At 36.5% G+C, this 15983-nt stretch overlaps 1 protein-coding gene across 5 annotated transcripts in view; it reads right to left on the reverse strand.

The window, feature by feature from the left end:
* Nucleotides 1-15983, reverse strand: part of DICER1 (dicer 1, ribonuclease III) — a 66760-nt gene that overhangs the window by 24300 nt on the left and 26477 nt on the right. For all 5 annotated transcript variants that reach the window (XM_055815902.1, XM_055815857.1, XM_055815796.1 and 2 more), the window contains 12 exons: nt 14933-15095; nt 14363-14493; nt 13077-13211; nt 12091-12251; nt 10560-10728; nt 8015-8487; nt 5260-5392; nt 4296-4538; nt 4046-4200; nt 1975-2107; nt 1392-1467; nt 124-263 (listed from right to left, as the gene is read on the reverse strand). In XM_055815902.1, the coding sequence (XP_055671877.1) occupies nt 124-263; nt 1392-1467; nt 1975-2107; nt 4046-4200; nt 4296-4538; nt 5260-5392; nt 8015-8487; nt 10560-10728; nt 12091-12251; nt 13077-13211; nt 14363-14493; nt 14933-15095 (2112 nt within the window). The remainder of the gene's footprint in view (nt 1-123; nt 264-1391; nt 1468-1974; nt 2108-4045; nt 4201-4295; nt 4539-5259; nt 5393-8014; nt 8488-10559; nt 10729-12090; nt 12252-13076; nt 13212-14362; nt 14494-14932; nt 15096-15983) is intronic.

Raw genomic sequence — 15983 nt, forward strand, 5'->3', positions numbered from 1 at the left:
CCACTATAAATACAAGACTTGTCGCAAAAGATTCTTATCAGTTAAGACCAAGAGTTGAAAATTTTGTCTTATTAGTAATAAAGCATTTGATCGGAGAGCTGGACAGTAGTGAGTGATACTAACAGCTTTAGGATAGCACTGTCTCCGTTTTGTAGAGCCTGGCCTTCCTGGAACACTGGTTTCTTCTTCATCATGTAAATCAAGCTCCTCCTCATATTTAACCGTTTCTTTACCAACTGGCATCAAATGATCATCCAGTTCACCTGAATATTATGGAAGAGCATAAAGAAATAGCATTATGAACTAACATCATCTTGGTCTTTCAGATACTACACAGTAGACGTGATTGCTCATGAAAACACTTCACCTAAGTTTTTAAAATATGCTTACAACTGCAACGCTCCAAAAGCGTAACTTTGGGGATAGAGTGATAAAAGATTGGATTTTTGGCAAAAATACTTATTTGTAGTAAAAATCTCTGAAATTTTCAAAAAAACATTGACTTCTATAATGAAAATAAAGAAAAATAAACTCTCTTTAGCCATAAAAATAACAAGTAACAGAAACACTCATTTAAAGATCACTCACATGGAGTTATGCCAAGAAAGAGGGAACAGTTATATTTCTGTATCATTCTAAAAAGGGAATTACTACTGTTGACTGTGCACTGTCAACACTGAGTTGAGCCATCATGGTGTTATTCTTGGATACATTTATTAGTATGAATTCAGTCATCAAAAGGTTTAACTTGGGGAAAAAAAAACCCACAAACCACCCCAGACCTGCAATTTTTTTTTTTTCCTTAGAAGATAAATACTTCTGTACTTCAAAGTACCCATAACATGGAATTCCCTTTAAAACATTCCACAATAAAGAACATGCTCCATTATACTTAATAGAGACAAGAGAACTGAAGTAATCCTGCAAAGTCCTACTTCTGGAAGATGACTTTACACTAAAGAATGTAATAAATTTAGGGCTGTCTATTTTATATTTTGATTTGCAACAATTCACTTTAAAAAACAAGTTACTTTTTAGCTGCAGAATGTAGTCCCTGACCTATAATCAACATCTTCTGGAGAACAAGACTCTTCTCCCCTTTACTAAGTATATTCAGCATCAAAATCTGCACGTCTTGTATTAATGTTGCATTTGCTGTTAAAGATAAAATACGTTAAATAACAAGACTCCCCTGGAAAATTTAACTTTAGCTTACAAGGTGCAAGCTAAATTAGTAAGTACATGATCATATCACAAAATAAGGCAAGAGAAAGAAAGCTAAGTAGATGGCTATAGCAGAAATGCACATACATGTACAACATCTGTACCATGTTAAATTCTCTATTACAAAATATTCTTTACCAAAGAGGTGTTGTTTTTCCAATTCTTACCAATTTTGTGCAGTTTTTCACAGCAAATAAGAGCTACAACTCTCTCAGCCAGTCTTGCACAACTCATTGGAGGACCCTATAAACATTCAAACATTTCTTTAAAATTTTGGTTGATTAGCACATTACTTCTTACACATATTTAATTAGTTTAGCTTAACTCAAACATATAAGGTAAGCAAAGCTTTTTTTTTTAAAAAAAACAAACACACCACTGATGACAGTTTTGTGAAGATGTTCAGACTAATGTGTTTTTTCCAGAGAAGTCAAAGTTACAAATTACCAGAACTCAACATACTACAGAACAAAACCAATAAAGGTCGTTTTCCAACTGATACATAAATGCATGAAAAACCAAGGTACTGGGAAGAGTATCTAAATATTTTTGCCTTTGGAATAAACAGTAACTGCCGGGAAATGGATTATAACATAAACAAACAGTGATCTAAATACAGTTACTGAGTACAACGTACGAAAAGCAGCAGTGATTTTCATTAACAACAATGAAACTAGTTCTAGAAATGGCACAGAAATCTACACCAACTTATTCACTTATTCCCATGCTTTTCCTTCCCCAAATACCTACAACAATTGAAGCTCGAAGAGGTGAGTTGATTGGCAGGTAGAGAGTAGAGTAAAACGTATGATCAGGTAGTTCTCGGGTTTTACACTTGGGAGCTAGGTGTGTAAATGGATCACTTGGTAATCTAGCGCAGTACCTAAGTTGACAAAACATTTTACAAATCATCAAAACCTGCAAATTGAAACCTAAATGTATTTCAGTGGAATCTTGCTTTACTGGTGTAAAGACTACAGAAGATTTCAGGCCATACTGGGCCCTACAAGGGTATGCCACCGACTCATATTCAATGACTACTGAGCAGAAGACCTCCAAGGCCTTTACTACAAAGCTGGTCTCCAGCAAGGTTGCAATGATGCACAAAAACATTCCATCTCAGGTCCCAGAGTTCGCAATTGTCTTTATCTCCTGAATTTATTGTTGTCCTATTCCTCCTATTTGTCACGGTAGCCCTTTCTCCACTGCATTCACTTTCCCCTCTCCCAACTTTGCATCTGTCCTGGTTTTGGCTGGGATAGAGTTAATTTTCTTAGTAGCTCGTACAGTGCTGTTTTGGATTTAGTATGAGAAGGCTGATAACACACTGATGTTTCTAATTCTTGCTAAGTATAAGTCAAGGACTTTTGAGTTTCTCAGGCCCTGCCAGCAAGCAAGAAGCCCAGGACAGCTGACCTGAACTGGCCAAAGCGATATTCCATAGCATAGATCGTCATGCTCACTATATAAACTGGGAGTGGTTGGCCAGGGCTGCCGATCGCTGCCCAGGGACTGGCTGGGCATCAGTCCGTGTGTGGTGAGCAACTGTACTGTGCGCATAGCTGCTTGTTTTTTGGGGTTCACCCCCCCCTTTTGGATTTTGTTCTGCCCTCTCCTTCCCATTACAATTGTTGTTGTTATATTTTATTTCAATTACTAAATTGTTCTATCTCAATCCACGAGCTTTACCTTTTTCCTAATTCTCCTGCCCATCCCACTGTGGCAGAAGGGGCAGGGGAGTGAGCAAGCATCTGCATGGTACTTAGTTGCCAGCTGGTGTTAAAACCACAACAGTGTCAAAACCAAACGCGCTGGTGTTAAACTGTACTGGACCCCTTATGACATAAGTAGTGCCACGTATAACCAGCTGCTAGCTAGCCTTCAACAATCATCTATCATTACACCCTTTGAATCCAACTGCTTGGCCAGGTTTTATTTACCAGACAGTCCACCAAAATGGACTGTATGTCAAGAATTTGGCTACTAAGGTACTACGGCAGTTGCATCAAAAGCTTTACCTAAGTAAATGATATTCACTGCTTTTTCCCCTTCTAGAGTCAATCGCTTCATCACACAGGAGACAAGAAGTTTGGTCAGGCAAAACCCACCCTCAATAAAACTGCTGGCTGCTGTCGACCCCCTTTTCCTTTATGTGCCTGGAAACTGCTTCCATGAGGACCTGGTCCATAAGATTACGTATGACTAAGGTAAAATTTACCAGTCTGTAGCTCCCTGGATCTTCTTCCTTGCCTTTTTTGAAGTGTCATAACACTTACTTTTTCCTGTCGCTGAGGACCTCCTCCAACTGCCATGGCCTTACAAAGATGATATTTAGCTAGCTCCTTTAGAAGATACCATCCTGTCTTGTGAACTTTTATTATGTTCAGCTTACCATGTTTTCGTTTTTCAACATAATAGATTCCTATTACAAATGCATATATTAGAACTGGAAGATTTTAGTACAGTTTTAACAAGCCACTTTTATCTATTTATGTCTTTTTAAAGCTAGCTTGTCAAGAGCAAAAAACTAAAAAAAATAAACTTCCTACCCATTTTGAAACTGTTTTCAGGGCAGCTTTTAATTAAAAAGGAATTGGTATCACTACTTTTGTTATCAGAGCTAGAACCTCATTAGGATAAACAGACAAAAAGCAAATTATCCCTTCAAACCACTGTGACCACTTTCTTTAGGAGGGAGGATACCACCAAGTTTCCCAAGAGGAAATATACACAATGCCCTAGCCTATGCTTCTATGTCGTGAGACAGCCTAAGAAACTTTCTATTCAAAGACAAGAAATATAAAGTGAATGTGCCTCTTACCTATTTATGTGTCCAATAGCAGTGTTAATAGTAACTCTTGGACTGTTCTCATCTGGCCTCAACACATAGGGTGGAAATACATCATCATCATCAACAATGGGTTCACTTTCAGTTTCATTGGTATCAACAGATTTTGAGCATTTGTTTCTGAGGATCTTAACATTTAAAGAACAGAACATGTGAGATTTTTCCCTTAAAACACTACTATGATATATTTAACAAAAGCATGCGCATTCCCCTTATCCCATACCTTCTCAATTGCTTTGTACGTCTTAAGATCTTCTTCAAAACTTTTGATTTTGTCTGTATCTGCTAACATAATGTAATTGGAAATTGGTGCTCTAGCTCTTCCTTTTGACTGCACATAGGAACGGTATTCTGTGGGCAAATCAAAACGCACCACCAAATTGCATTTTGGTATGTCAACACCCTCTTCTACAATACTAGTAGCAATAAGCAAGTTGGTCTCATGTGCTCGGAATTTTCTAAGAACCTGTCAAAGTAATGAAGACAAATTTGAGATATTAGTCCGAGATCTCTTTTAATCATCAGATTCATTGAAAGCAAAAAAAAACCCCAAAAACAAACCCAAAGCAATGAGAGTCAGTCAGACATTCCAAAAACTTGTTTAAATACGTAGATATAAAACTACTACAAAAAATCTTCTCAGAATCACAGAAAGACTGTTTATCAGAACAGATTTCTAGGAAACACATCTGGTATGTCATATTACATGACTCCAAGAAGCCACTAGCAATACAGACAATCCCACCTGTTTGTTTACAATTTTTCAGCTGTAGCATAAAAAAATAAAAATAAATGCTACATTCAGAGGGTGGAGCACATTCTAGAGCTGGTACTTCTGATCTTCTTCACAGTATTACTGTACTACTAACCCAATGCAGAGAAAGATGGTTGATGATCCGATACAAACATGACTTGAAAGTTTTAATTTCTGCTTGTGCAATGTGACATAGCAGTATCTTCAAACTTTTTTAAATGAAGAACACCTATATCTCCAGTAAGTACGTGTATTTGTTAAACTAAGGGTATTCCCTGAACTTCCAATGATAGTGCCAATGACTCTGCCTGTTGGTTTGGTTTTTAAGACACACAAACTATAATAATAATAATAATAATTTTTTAAAAGAAGGAAGAAGAAAACAAAAGGTTCTGAAGGTACTGCTAGTTTCAATTATTTTTCTTGAAGTTACCTCTTCCTGTTTTCTGAATTCTACTTCCATCTGCTTGTTACGAGGCTGGTTCTTGCCAATGCCATGTCCAGTTATAAAATTGCTACTGATGTAAGCCAGTTCTGGATCTTGTTTGCCAGCTTCTTTTATTAACCTAAAAATATTACGTAAGTTTTTAGAAGTCACACAACCCGGAAAATGGAAGACAATCTTTTGTTTTCAAGACCTACATTAAAAGAAAAAAATGGAAGCATGATAATTAAGCCATGCTAACAAATAAACTGACCTTAGATTCTCCAAAAACATTAGTTCTACTGAAAACCTCTGTACAGATAACAAAAGATGCTTTGTATGGGTGCAGTCTATAAGTATATGTGCAGCACATGCATTTCAGACCTATCATGGTAAAACCTGCTATTTTTAAACCAATCTATTGCTCTAAGGCTCCTTGTTGTTAAGGCACCCTACTCACAACAATTTAGTTTACCTTATTTTCTGTAAATTATGACAGATTTTAGCAGAAAGACCTGTAACTGGTCCCTCAACAAAGTATGTTTCCTCAACATAAGGTTTTAATTTTTAGGTTAAAACATTGATTGTTATTCTCCTTAATGTTAAAATATGTATTCTGTTCAGGTATACTAATGACAAAATGTTGACCTGTTTTTCTAAAGAGCGATGTTCAACCTACAGATTAAGATGTTTACTACTCTTAAAATTAACCCAAATGCATCTACAATTGGAGGATTTAATGCAATTCTGTAAAAGGAACACTGAACAGGAAAGCGAGGATCATCCATGCTCTGTTTATTCCCCTACGTCCTTCAGGTTACAGAAGCAGAAAATGCTGGCTTGTGCATTGTTCTGATTTTACAGACGTGGCAGAAGATTGGTCATATAGATAATGCACTGAATCTAGAACTAGTCATTTATAGATTTAAAAGCATAATTACATTGTACAAAGTAAGTATGCTGTAGCATCCTTAGTTCATCAGTTATTAGCATGGACAGAACCTGGGATTTCTCAACTGTAACAGGTTTTTGAGCAGCAGAGCCCATAAAAATCAACGGATCAGATACAAAAAAATTACTCCCCTTGCATGTCTCACTATAGCCACCCCAGTACCACTTTGCTCATAGCACATCCATCATGTCCATTGCCACGTGCTCCTCATACCCAAAGGACAGCCTTCCTCTGTATAACTCGACAGTCACTCAAACCTTCCCCAGTTACATCTCTAGAAGTTCTGCCTCATGTATGAGACAATGGCTGCTGTGCCTGTCCCCAGCTACACACCTACCACCTGCTCAGTGAGCTGCTGCCAAACCAGATGGAAAATGCTAGTTTTCCCTGCCCTTTCTACCCTTGGAAAACTACTGAAGTCTCTCCTCTTTACCCGGTCTTTGTTTTAAACAAGATTTATGGGAACATAAAACACCTTGAAGACTTCTTTCTTTTGCAGTCTCTTAAAACAAATGGACAGGAAGCATAGGCAAGAGAATAGAAGAGTGGCAAATAGCTTGCCATCCTTATGGAAATGGATGAGAGGGATCCTCCTGCACTAAAATGCATGGGATTCATTAGTTCAAGGCTAAATGAATTCACATATCTGTACACAGCCTAGGCTTTTGAGACAGACATACTATGAAAGTACGGGTTAATAACCAGACAAAACCCCTAATTTTTTAAAAAATATTTCTTATTCCACATGGCATTTCTGTCAAGTCATATAGCTTCAGTTTGAGTACCTACTAAGAATCTCAAACACTCTTAGTGTACCTCATTTCTTATAGAAATAGACAATTAAAAATATCTGAATAAACATTTCACTATGCACATCTTTTGCAAGTTCTTGCAAAACATTCAAGACTTCAACTCTGTGGTTAAAAAAGTATTATTAGCAGTAGGTAACAGGTGTTGTTTTTCAAACAGACACAAGAACTTCTGCTATCAGACTTTCTCTAAGGGACCTGGAGAGGCACCACAACAAAAATAGAAGGAAACTGGCCTTAAAAAAATGTTTTCTGTTCTGGAAAGGAACTTATGGACAACAGAACTCCATTGTATCCACCAAATAAAACAGTAAGTGAGCCACTTCATCAGTTGTGTGTAATGATAATCAAAGAATAAGCCAAGGGTTTTTTTTGTTTGGGGTTTTTTTTGTTTGGGTTTTGGTTTTTTTTACTAATTTGTAGTATTATACAGTATGTGCAGTGGATGCTGCTAAAGGTCTCTAAAGAAAGAGATTCAATCTAATTACTGCTTTGGAGAAAATTCCTACCCATTTCTCCCATAAAGTACAATACATGCCATGAATTTTGCTCTTCTTCAGTCATCACTGACTTCATAAAATGGGATTCTAGTCTCTACATATTACCATAATAAATATATTTTAAGAAAAACTATAATTCTGCTTTAACAGTTCTGTGTAATGATCCATAATGGGTTAGTGGAGGGCTTGAGTGGTTTTGGTAATACTAATTCAAACACCCAAGACTTCCTTATTCAGGAGACAGTCTTTCCATCTGTATATACAGAATAAGTACAGATACAATCAGCAGAGTCCCTTCAACTAAATCCACTCACACATTGCCTAAATTACTATTTTTTGTTATTCTTTACACAGATTCAGTATGATCTCCTAAATAAACTTTAAAATAAGAGTTCCGAAAATACAAGACAATCCCCCACATATTAATGATATTAGCATCCACATGCTGGCAGCTGAGTCTGCTTTTCTTTTCTTAATTTTTTTTTTTAAATAAAAAGCTTTACCTATTTAGAACAACTGCTGTATATCTTCTTTCCACAAAAATAATTCCACATAAAATATTAGTAAAGGGAGATGGGAAATTAGTCTCTGGCTTCTCTTTCTCCTCAATTTCTTCATCCTCATCATCATCTTCAGAATCACTCCAAGATACGTAATTATCCTGATTTCTATTGTTATACCATTCAACACTTTCAAACTGCTGCCGTTCATATGGTTTATATTTGCGCAAGATTTCAAGCAGCTTTATTACTTTTGGGGTTACAAATTTCAGGTCAAGTGAGGCAGGCGAGAAGTGCTCTTCACAGAGTGCATGGATTTTCCTTAAGAAAGTGTCTGTAAACAATAAAAATTTCCTGTGCAGCTCCTCTTGTTCATGTTTGATATACTTCTGTAGCTCTCTCACCATCATCCCAGCTACCTTATCTGCACACCAGGGTCCCAGAACAACCAACACAGCTCGACAGTCTGACAGTATCTACAACAAAAGAATTAAAATATCAGTTCAAAGAGTACATTCGTGAACTATTCATTTAAGACCAGGATCTTGTTTCTCATATAACAATCTTTGTAAGGATTATAACAATTTTTCTATTATAAAAATATTTACAAGTCTGCTTTTGTTATTTAGATGACTTTGGGAACATTGGTGTTTCTAATGAAGCCAGTTTTCCCCTCCCCCCTAAATTACTATAACTAAACTTTGAACTTTGTACATTTCTGAATCTCAAAAAAAAGCTTAAAGAATATTTTGCAGTCTTGTGGAACTGTGATTTGAATTTTACCTTAAGATAATTATGTTAGAAAGGAGAATGTTTCTTGAGACAGCTAGATAAACAAAGCAGAAATTATTACCCTTCGTATTTTAACATGGAATTAACAAAATTAATGCTTTACTGGGCATTGCTACTTTGTTACTGATATTTGCCAGGGTTTCAAAAGTATCTAACCAGAAACTTGTACAGTGGCCTTAGGATAATCTTCACAAGTCTAGTCTCTCAAAGGAAAAAAACCCAAACAACATCAGGGTTTGTACACATGGATGGAATAGGAAAACCAAAGAGAACTACACCCTGCTCAGACAAAACAGCACGGACAATTGTGAACCACCACCATCTTATCTTATGGCAAGCTGTTCCCTCCTGAAGAGTCAAGTGGTCAAACAAACTAGAAAACCAGAAATGCAGTACAATGACAATACCATTAAAAAGATTCACGATCTGGACATACTGTTACAACAGAATTATAACAGTCAGAATGACAGTTTTCAGTTGCTGCTTTAATTTCTCTTTCTTCTTCCCTTCTGTGAGGAAGTAAACAGGCACCACCCTTTTTACAATATCTTCCCAGACATTTGTTAGCTGTAAGACTTAATTAGGGGCAAAATTTATCTAAACTAATTACAACTGCACATAGAGGCTTGATGCTCTCTGGTATCAAGACAAAAGGCAGCTCAGGCTGAAAACTGATTTATTTTTCTTAATATGAGTGCCTCCATCTTCTTGGAGAACTACTGGATCAGAAAAAAAAGCACAGAGGGTTACATGCATTAGAAGCACAGCAGTTAATCCACTCTTCCGGACTATGCAAATCCTGGTGACTGCCCCTAGCTGCCAGCATTCCTTATATATTTCACCCTATAACATTTCAAGTTTAGCACAGAAATAACCAGGACTTCCTTTTCCTGAGCGGCTGTGATAGGCTGCATTATGTATAATCCTGCTCTCTGGCCCAAATAATCTTTTGCTGGACAGCGTCAGAGTGTTGGGTTTCTAAGAATGTTAAAGGAAACCTGAATACTTTGGGCTGAAGAAAGTACGTTCTCCAGCTTCCTCACAGGCTATTATAGAAATGTGACTCACTACTGACTTCTTGTTAATTTATATACTTAAATAGTTGTATCTCAGGAGGTAATTCCAAAGCACAAAGCCCAAGAGGGAAAAAGGGCTGCCTGGACCCCGTGACATGCCTTCTGGATTCCACCCTTCACCTTGCATGAAAACATAGGGGCGAACACAAAGAAAGTTATGGGCAAGCTTCAGGTTCAAATTCCATTCCAGCAAGGTGTGGCACTAGTCCAATATTGTTCTAAGATAAATTGTAGAAACTGTAGATCTATGGCTGGAATTTTTGCCCAAATTCTTACTTTATCATCTTTTAACATACCTAGGTACACCTTTTCCATATATTTCCTGATGCATTACCTCCTTTTCTGTACCGAATTATTCAAAGGTCATAGGAGATCACGAAGATGGCAAATTCTTGACTTCAGAAATAAGGACCCACAACACCAGGGTGCAGAACTGTTTCATTGCCTTAAGCAAATCTGAATCTCAAGCTAGATGAAGTTCTAATCAATGGCTGTCATTCAAGCCCCACTCATTTATGAGAAGACCTGCACTGTTAGTGAGTACAAAAGTTCAGAAGTCTTTCTGCTCAGTCTGGGATGGCTAGCTTAGATTCTGTTTCAGTAATGTAACACACATAGCAAAGAAAAACAGTAGTAAGATTTCTGCTCCCCAGGTTTTTCACATAGCTTGATGTCCTTACCTGCTTAGAAATTAAGGTAGAATCTCTTTCTTTTGAATGTACAGATATGTTGCAGTCATTTAGAAAAGTAAGTGCTTCATCCAATTCCTTTAATAATCTTCCATACAACCCACTTTTGTCAGTATATGGTCCACAGTCTACAACAATCTCACATGGCTGAGAAGTATATCTTAATTGAGGGCAAAGATCAAGTTAAACACAGCTTCTGAAAGTCAGCTATTTCAGCCTGTTAAGGTTATATGGCAAATAACAGCAACATGAAGCTTATTCAAGTGTATTTCATTCCCCACCATGAATTAATATAATGAATAGATACACAGCTAAATTACTTCAATGTAAAAAAAAAAAAAATATCCACTGCCCCAAATACTAAGCTACTCCATTGTAAAACACTCTTCTTTCTAATACACTGCCTAAAAAGGAGGTTATTATCACTACCTTCATTTCAAATATTGGAAAATTTAAGGCAAAGCAATCAGAATTTATTTGACAACCATCTTCAATGTTGGTTTTCCAAAATGTACTCTTCTGATACGGCAAGATTTATGAAGATAACTCATCATAAAAATGATTTGCATAATGTAAATTTAGGTCCATATATACACTTAAACAAGTAAAATAACTAGTATTCTTAAATGGCAAAGCTATGAGTGAGAAATTCTTAAAAGCAAATGGCTCGCAAGTTCAGAAAGATGCATTTAAAAAACACACCCACAAAACACCTGTTCCAGACCATGAAATAACCATCTTTACCTTTAGCTGAAATTCAACAACACAGTACAGCTGGTGCAGGAAAACATACTACATATGAATCATTTCACAATAATTTTCCCCTACAAGTCATCACACTATCACCACCTTTACTTTAAGCAACGTTCACAAAATTCTACATTCTGTTAAGAACAGAGGGAAACACCTACTCAGCTCTGCTATTTAAATACAGTTTTTACTACTTCCTCTTATCTCCCTCTTTTTCATCAGCCACTAAAGCCAGGCTACTTATTTGAGAGAAAAATACAGTAAAAAAATCATGCAACTTTTCTGGCATTAAGAACAACTTTTTTTCTAAATTAAATAGCAACATCAGGCATACTCTGAACATGACCCAGTTACTATCCAAACATAAGAACGTGCATTTTACAAGTTCAGAAATGTGTTGTGGAACGTGAATTTTTTAGGTTGGCGGTGTGGTGTGGTGTGTTGGGTTGTCATTTGGTTGAGCTTTTCAGTTTGGTCTTTTGGGGTTCTTTTTAGTTGTTTTGTTGGGTCTTTTTTGTTTTATTTTAACAGCTACAGAAAACCTGAATACCAAGGCAAATCACCCTTTGTACTTAACTTCAAGGAAAGATGTGCTTCAACACTGTTACTCAAAAAGCAATTTAACATTCCCTCTTCACCCTAAATAGAAGTAATGGCACCACACACACACAAGGTCTCCTAAAACTTAAGAGGAAATAATTCCACTGGTTTATTCCTCCATCCAAAGTGAAAATGCAGCCATCAATTTAAAAGGCATAATTGTACAACGTACCTGTCTAAGACCACCAAATCAGTTGCAGTTTCAGCATTGCTTTTTAAAATTTTCTCCAGTTTCTGGATCTTCTCCTCTAGCTCAGCAGGATCGCATTTCCCATTTAAAATGGAAGCAGTTAATCCCAAGATTCGAGGACATGATGGATAATCCTCACAGATCTGTGAAGTAAAACAGAATGAAATACCTTAGGACAATGATCCTGCAAATCTAATACGAAACTAGCAGACTGCTAACTTAGATGCTTAGCTGGAAACTAGCATTTCAATAGCAGGTCTTGGAAAAGGAACAACACATTGAATGAGGTTTTTCTGTTCTACTGACTGGAGATTAAACTAGAAATTGATTAACATTTAATGGCAATTATCTTTAAAGGTAAATATTTACAACATGGAAAAATATAACTAGTTAGCATTGCACAGAATATCCTTGCTACATTTATAATACACATCTCCTAATACTTCCACATCATGTAAAAACTAAAGTATCATCTGATAAATTAAGACGTTCTGCTTAAACTTGAAAGAGACTTTCAGAACGACCTCTATTATACACATTTCTCATACTTTATAAGCCAAATACCACATGGACCTAAGAACATCCTGGAAAAAGCCCTACAAACATCTTTAGAAATGAGTATTTTAAAAATAATAAAACCCGATTAGTACATCCCATTCCCAAAATCAAATATTTTATCAATGAATTTTGTGAATTCCCCTAATTTCGTAACTTTACCTTCTCTAGCCAGGTTTTTCTTTAATCCCTTCTGGAAAATGCAGTAAATACACTTTTTCATCTGATACTATCACTGAAGTCTTAACTGATTACAGTAATTTCACAGTCCTGGAATATGCTGAAATAAGATTCCACTGATATTTTTCATTGGTAGCAAAAGCTGTTTTAGAACGGTTCCCACTTCTCCAGCCCTACCACCTGACTCCTCCTCCTCAAGCAAGTCTTAAAATATTCATGCAATGGAAACCCACCTTCATAATTTCACGGTATGGGTGATCCTGGATTGCAAGATGGCACTCATCAAACACCAGAAGATTAATATTTGACAGGGATAAATACTCATTTCTCAAAACAGTCAAAGCAACATGACATGTCATAACCAGAACCTAGATTGAAAGGGGAAAAAACCAGAAGGGTCAATATAAGAAAAGTGCAAGCTGTCTTAGGTCAAGGTGAAGTAGGAAAGCCTTCTGCAGGTCTTGCTAGACAGTATTAGCAGATATCGCCTCCTATTCATCTACATACACCACGTAAGGAAAAGGAGAATAAAACATTATCTACTTGAGGAAGTAATCTGTCTGAACATCTTGTATGTATCTCTGGTCACATCCCTAGAAAAAACTGAATACAACAAACAGACGATCTCAACATCAGCCAGACTACACAGAACAAGCGTCATTAAATCCATTACAAATTAGTGTCCTTCGTATGTCCCATCATGTCTCTGGCAAGAAAGATAGCTCTTCATAAACTCATAACCACCTGCAGCTATAACAAAAGCAGGATGTTATCACAATTCTTTTTAAAGGAAAACCCATTTCTTGTACATGATCACAGATAAAAAGCTGAGTTTCTTGATAAAGTTACGCACTCTTTTTACACTAACTTTGAACTCCACCAAGTATAGTAACAATTTCACTTGTCAGAGTTCCTCAGACATATTTCACAGACCATTAAACACTGGTGAAAAAAGCCAGAAATTACAAATATTTGCGTTACAGCAACATAGTTAGGTCAGCATGGAAAAAAATCCAACCAACCAACCAACCAAAACCAAACACCCCAAAACAAAAAAAACAAACCCCAAACCCCCACACCATTAAAGCTCATGATTTTACATCTAAAGGAAGAACTACACAGATATAGTATACCTAAAAAGGCAGAAAAAAAATGCATGCCCAAGAGAATGTACCGCATCCCCAGCAAACATTCAATTTTGTCCTCTTTTTTAGTACATGGTATTTAAAATTTTTTTTCAATGGTATTTAATGTACACTATGCACACTTGAAAAGTCTTCTGCAATCATCATCATCATGAACAACATGTCAGGAACTGAAAACAAAGGATTAAAAATACAACCTTTTAAAAACAGCCTGAGAACTCCTACTCATGTTTTGCCTCAAAATTCATATACAAACACTACCAATATGTCTGTTAGAAAAAAAAGTTAATGTATAATTGGAAGAAATCACTTCTGATCAAGCCTAACTTACTGTAGACTCTGCTTGTATTTATAGTTTATATTTAATACATCACCTGATGCTTGGAGAATTCCTGACTCCACTTCTCTTTTGTCCATGATTCAGTTATCTCTAAACTTGAATACTCTCCCACTTTAAGATCTGAATGTGTCCTGACAGCTGACACTTGTTGAGCAACTTGATTTGCTTAAGAAAAAATAAAAAACACCCTCAATTATATAAAGGTCTTCTCACACATTAATTTTCAAGATGTGTGTCATATTACCTAGCATGATGTTTTATAACATGATCTTTAGCTTAGACCAGTGTTAAATCATGTGTACACAGCAACTCCCTCCATGTAAAACCACAGCAAGGAAACAGACTGGTAACTAAATTGCACTTCAGATTCAATGTCTTAATTTTAAACCAGGAAACAGATGTCAGAGGGATAAACAGGTTGTAGTAAATGGATTATAAGCAAAACATGAAAGGTATCACATTCTATAATCAGTTTAGCATCTTTGCTGTTGAATACTTTATGCAAAAGTTTCTCCCAACTTTGCTTTCACGCAACTTCTATTAAGGAATATTCCATAGAAATATTAACAGCCTGTGTGGGAACTCGGTACGTTCTCCTCCTTACCTGAGTTGACCAAGAACACAGTTCTTTTTCCATTTTTGTTGAAATCTCCCCTGATCTGATAGGACAGCTCTTTAGTGAGTAGTACTGCAATAAAAGTCTTCCCTGAGCCAGTGTTTAAGCAGACTATTGTATTATGATCCAAAGCTGCTTCAAGCAGTTCAACCTGGGTTTAAAAAATAATAATGCCCTTACTTGCTGCAATGCAGTGAAAAAGCTGACAAAAAAATGGCACAAGTGGTAAATAAACTACAGACAAATCAGTAATACCTCCAGAAATCTTTCCACTGCCATAGAATTAACACACCTTTCATAACAACATATTGTCACAGTCTTTCAAAAAATATTAATACACACTATATATAGTCTGGCTTCTAAATCTAAAATCCTTTAGTATCACAATTTGCTGCTATTTTAAGTAGCTATTTCTAACTATACCTTTTCAATAGATGATTCTGTTGCTAGATACATTGTGTGAAGAAGGATGTTAGAGCTTTTAAGTCTAGCACACATCAATTGACCTAAACAAGGAAGTATATTAGCTCAAGGTGATCCAAGCTTATACTAACCAACTGCTAGCTTTCAGGCACCTCTGCAGTGCAAAGACAACTGAAATTCTAGAGCTCAGAAATAACCTTCCTTAACAAAATGAAAATCAGAATGCCCCGATAGGGTTTCTGACATTTCCGAGCTGCTTTGACCAGTATGTGAACAAAAAAATAAAATATCAAGATTTACTATGGAGAAGACAGAAGGTCAGGGGGGGAAGGAGACATGATTGTATGCATACAACTGAGACGCACAGTGTCGTGTTTACTGTATTTGTCCCTAACAGCGTATTGCAGAGAGCAGCAGGAGAATACTCAGCTTAAAAGTTTTTCTGCTCATTACAGCAAATTGAGAAGAAGGAATAGGGGATATTACAAACGTAGAACACAGCCAAGCTGAAGAAAAAGGGACACAATTAACCCCCAACAAGTGGAGCCATGAGACAAACATGCCTAGACTATATACAACACTGCACATTCTTCAGCTGCTCTGGCTGTTTTTCCCC

The sequence above is a fragment of the Falco peregrinus genome, chromosome 1 (assembly GCF_023634155.1).
Source record: "Falco peregrinus isolate bFalPer1 chromosome 1, bFalPer1.pri, whole genome shotgun sequence".
Taxonomy (NCBI): domain Eukaryota; kingdom Metazoa; phylum Chordata; class Aves; order Falconiformes; family Falconidae; genus Falco; species Falco peregrinus.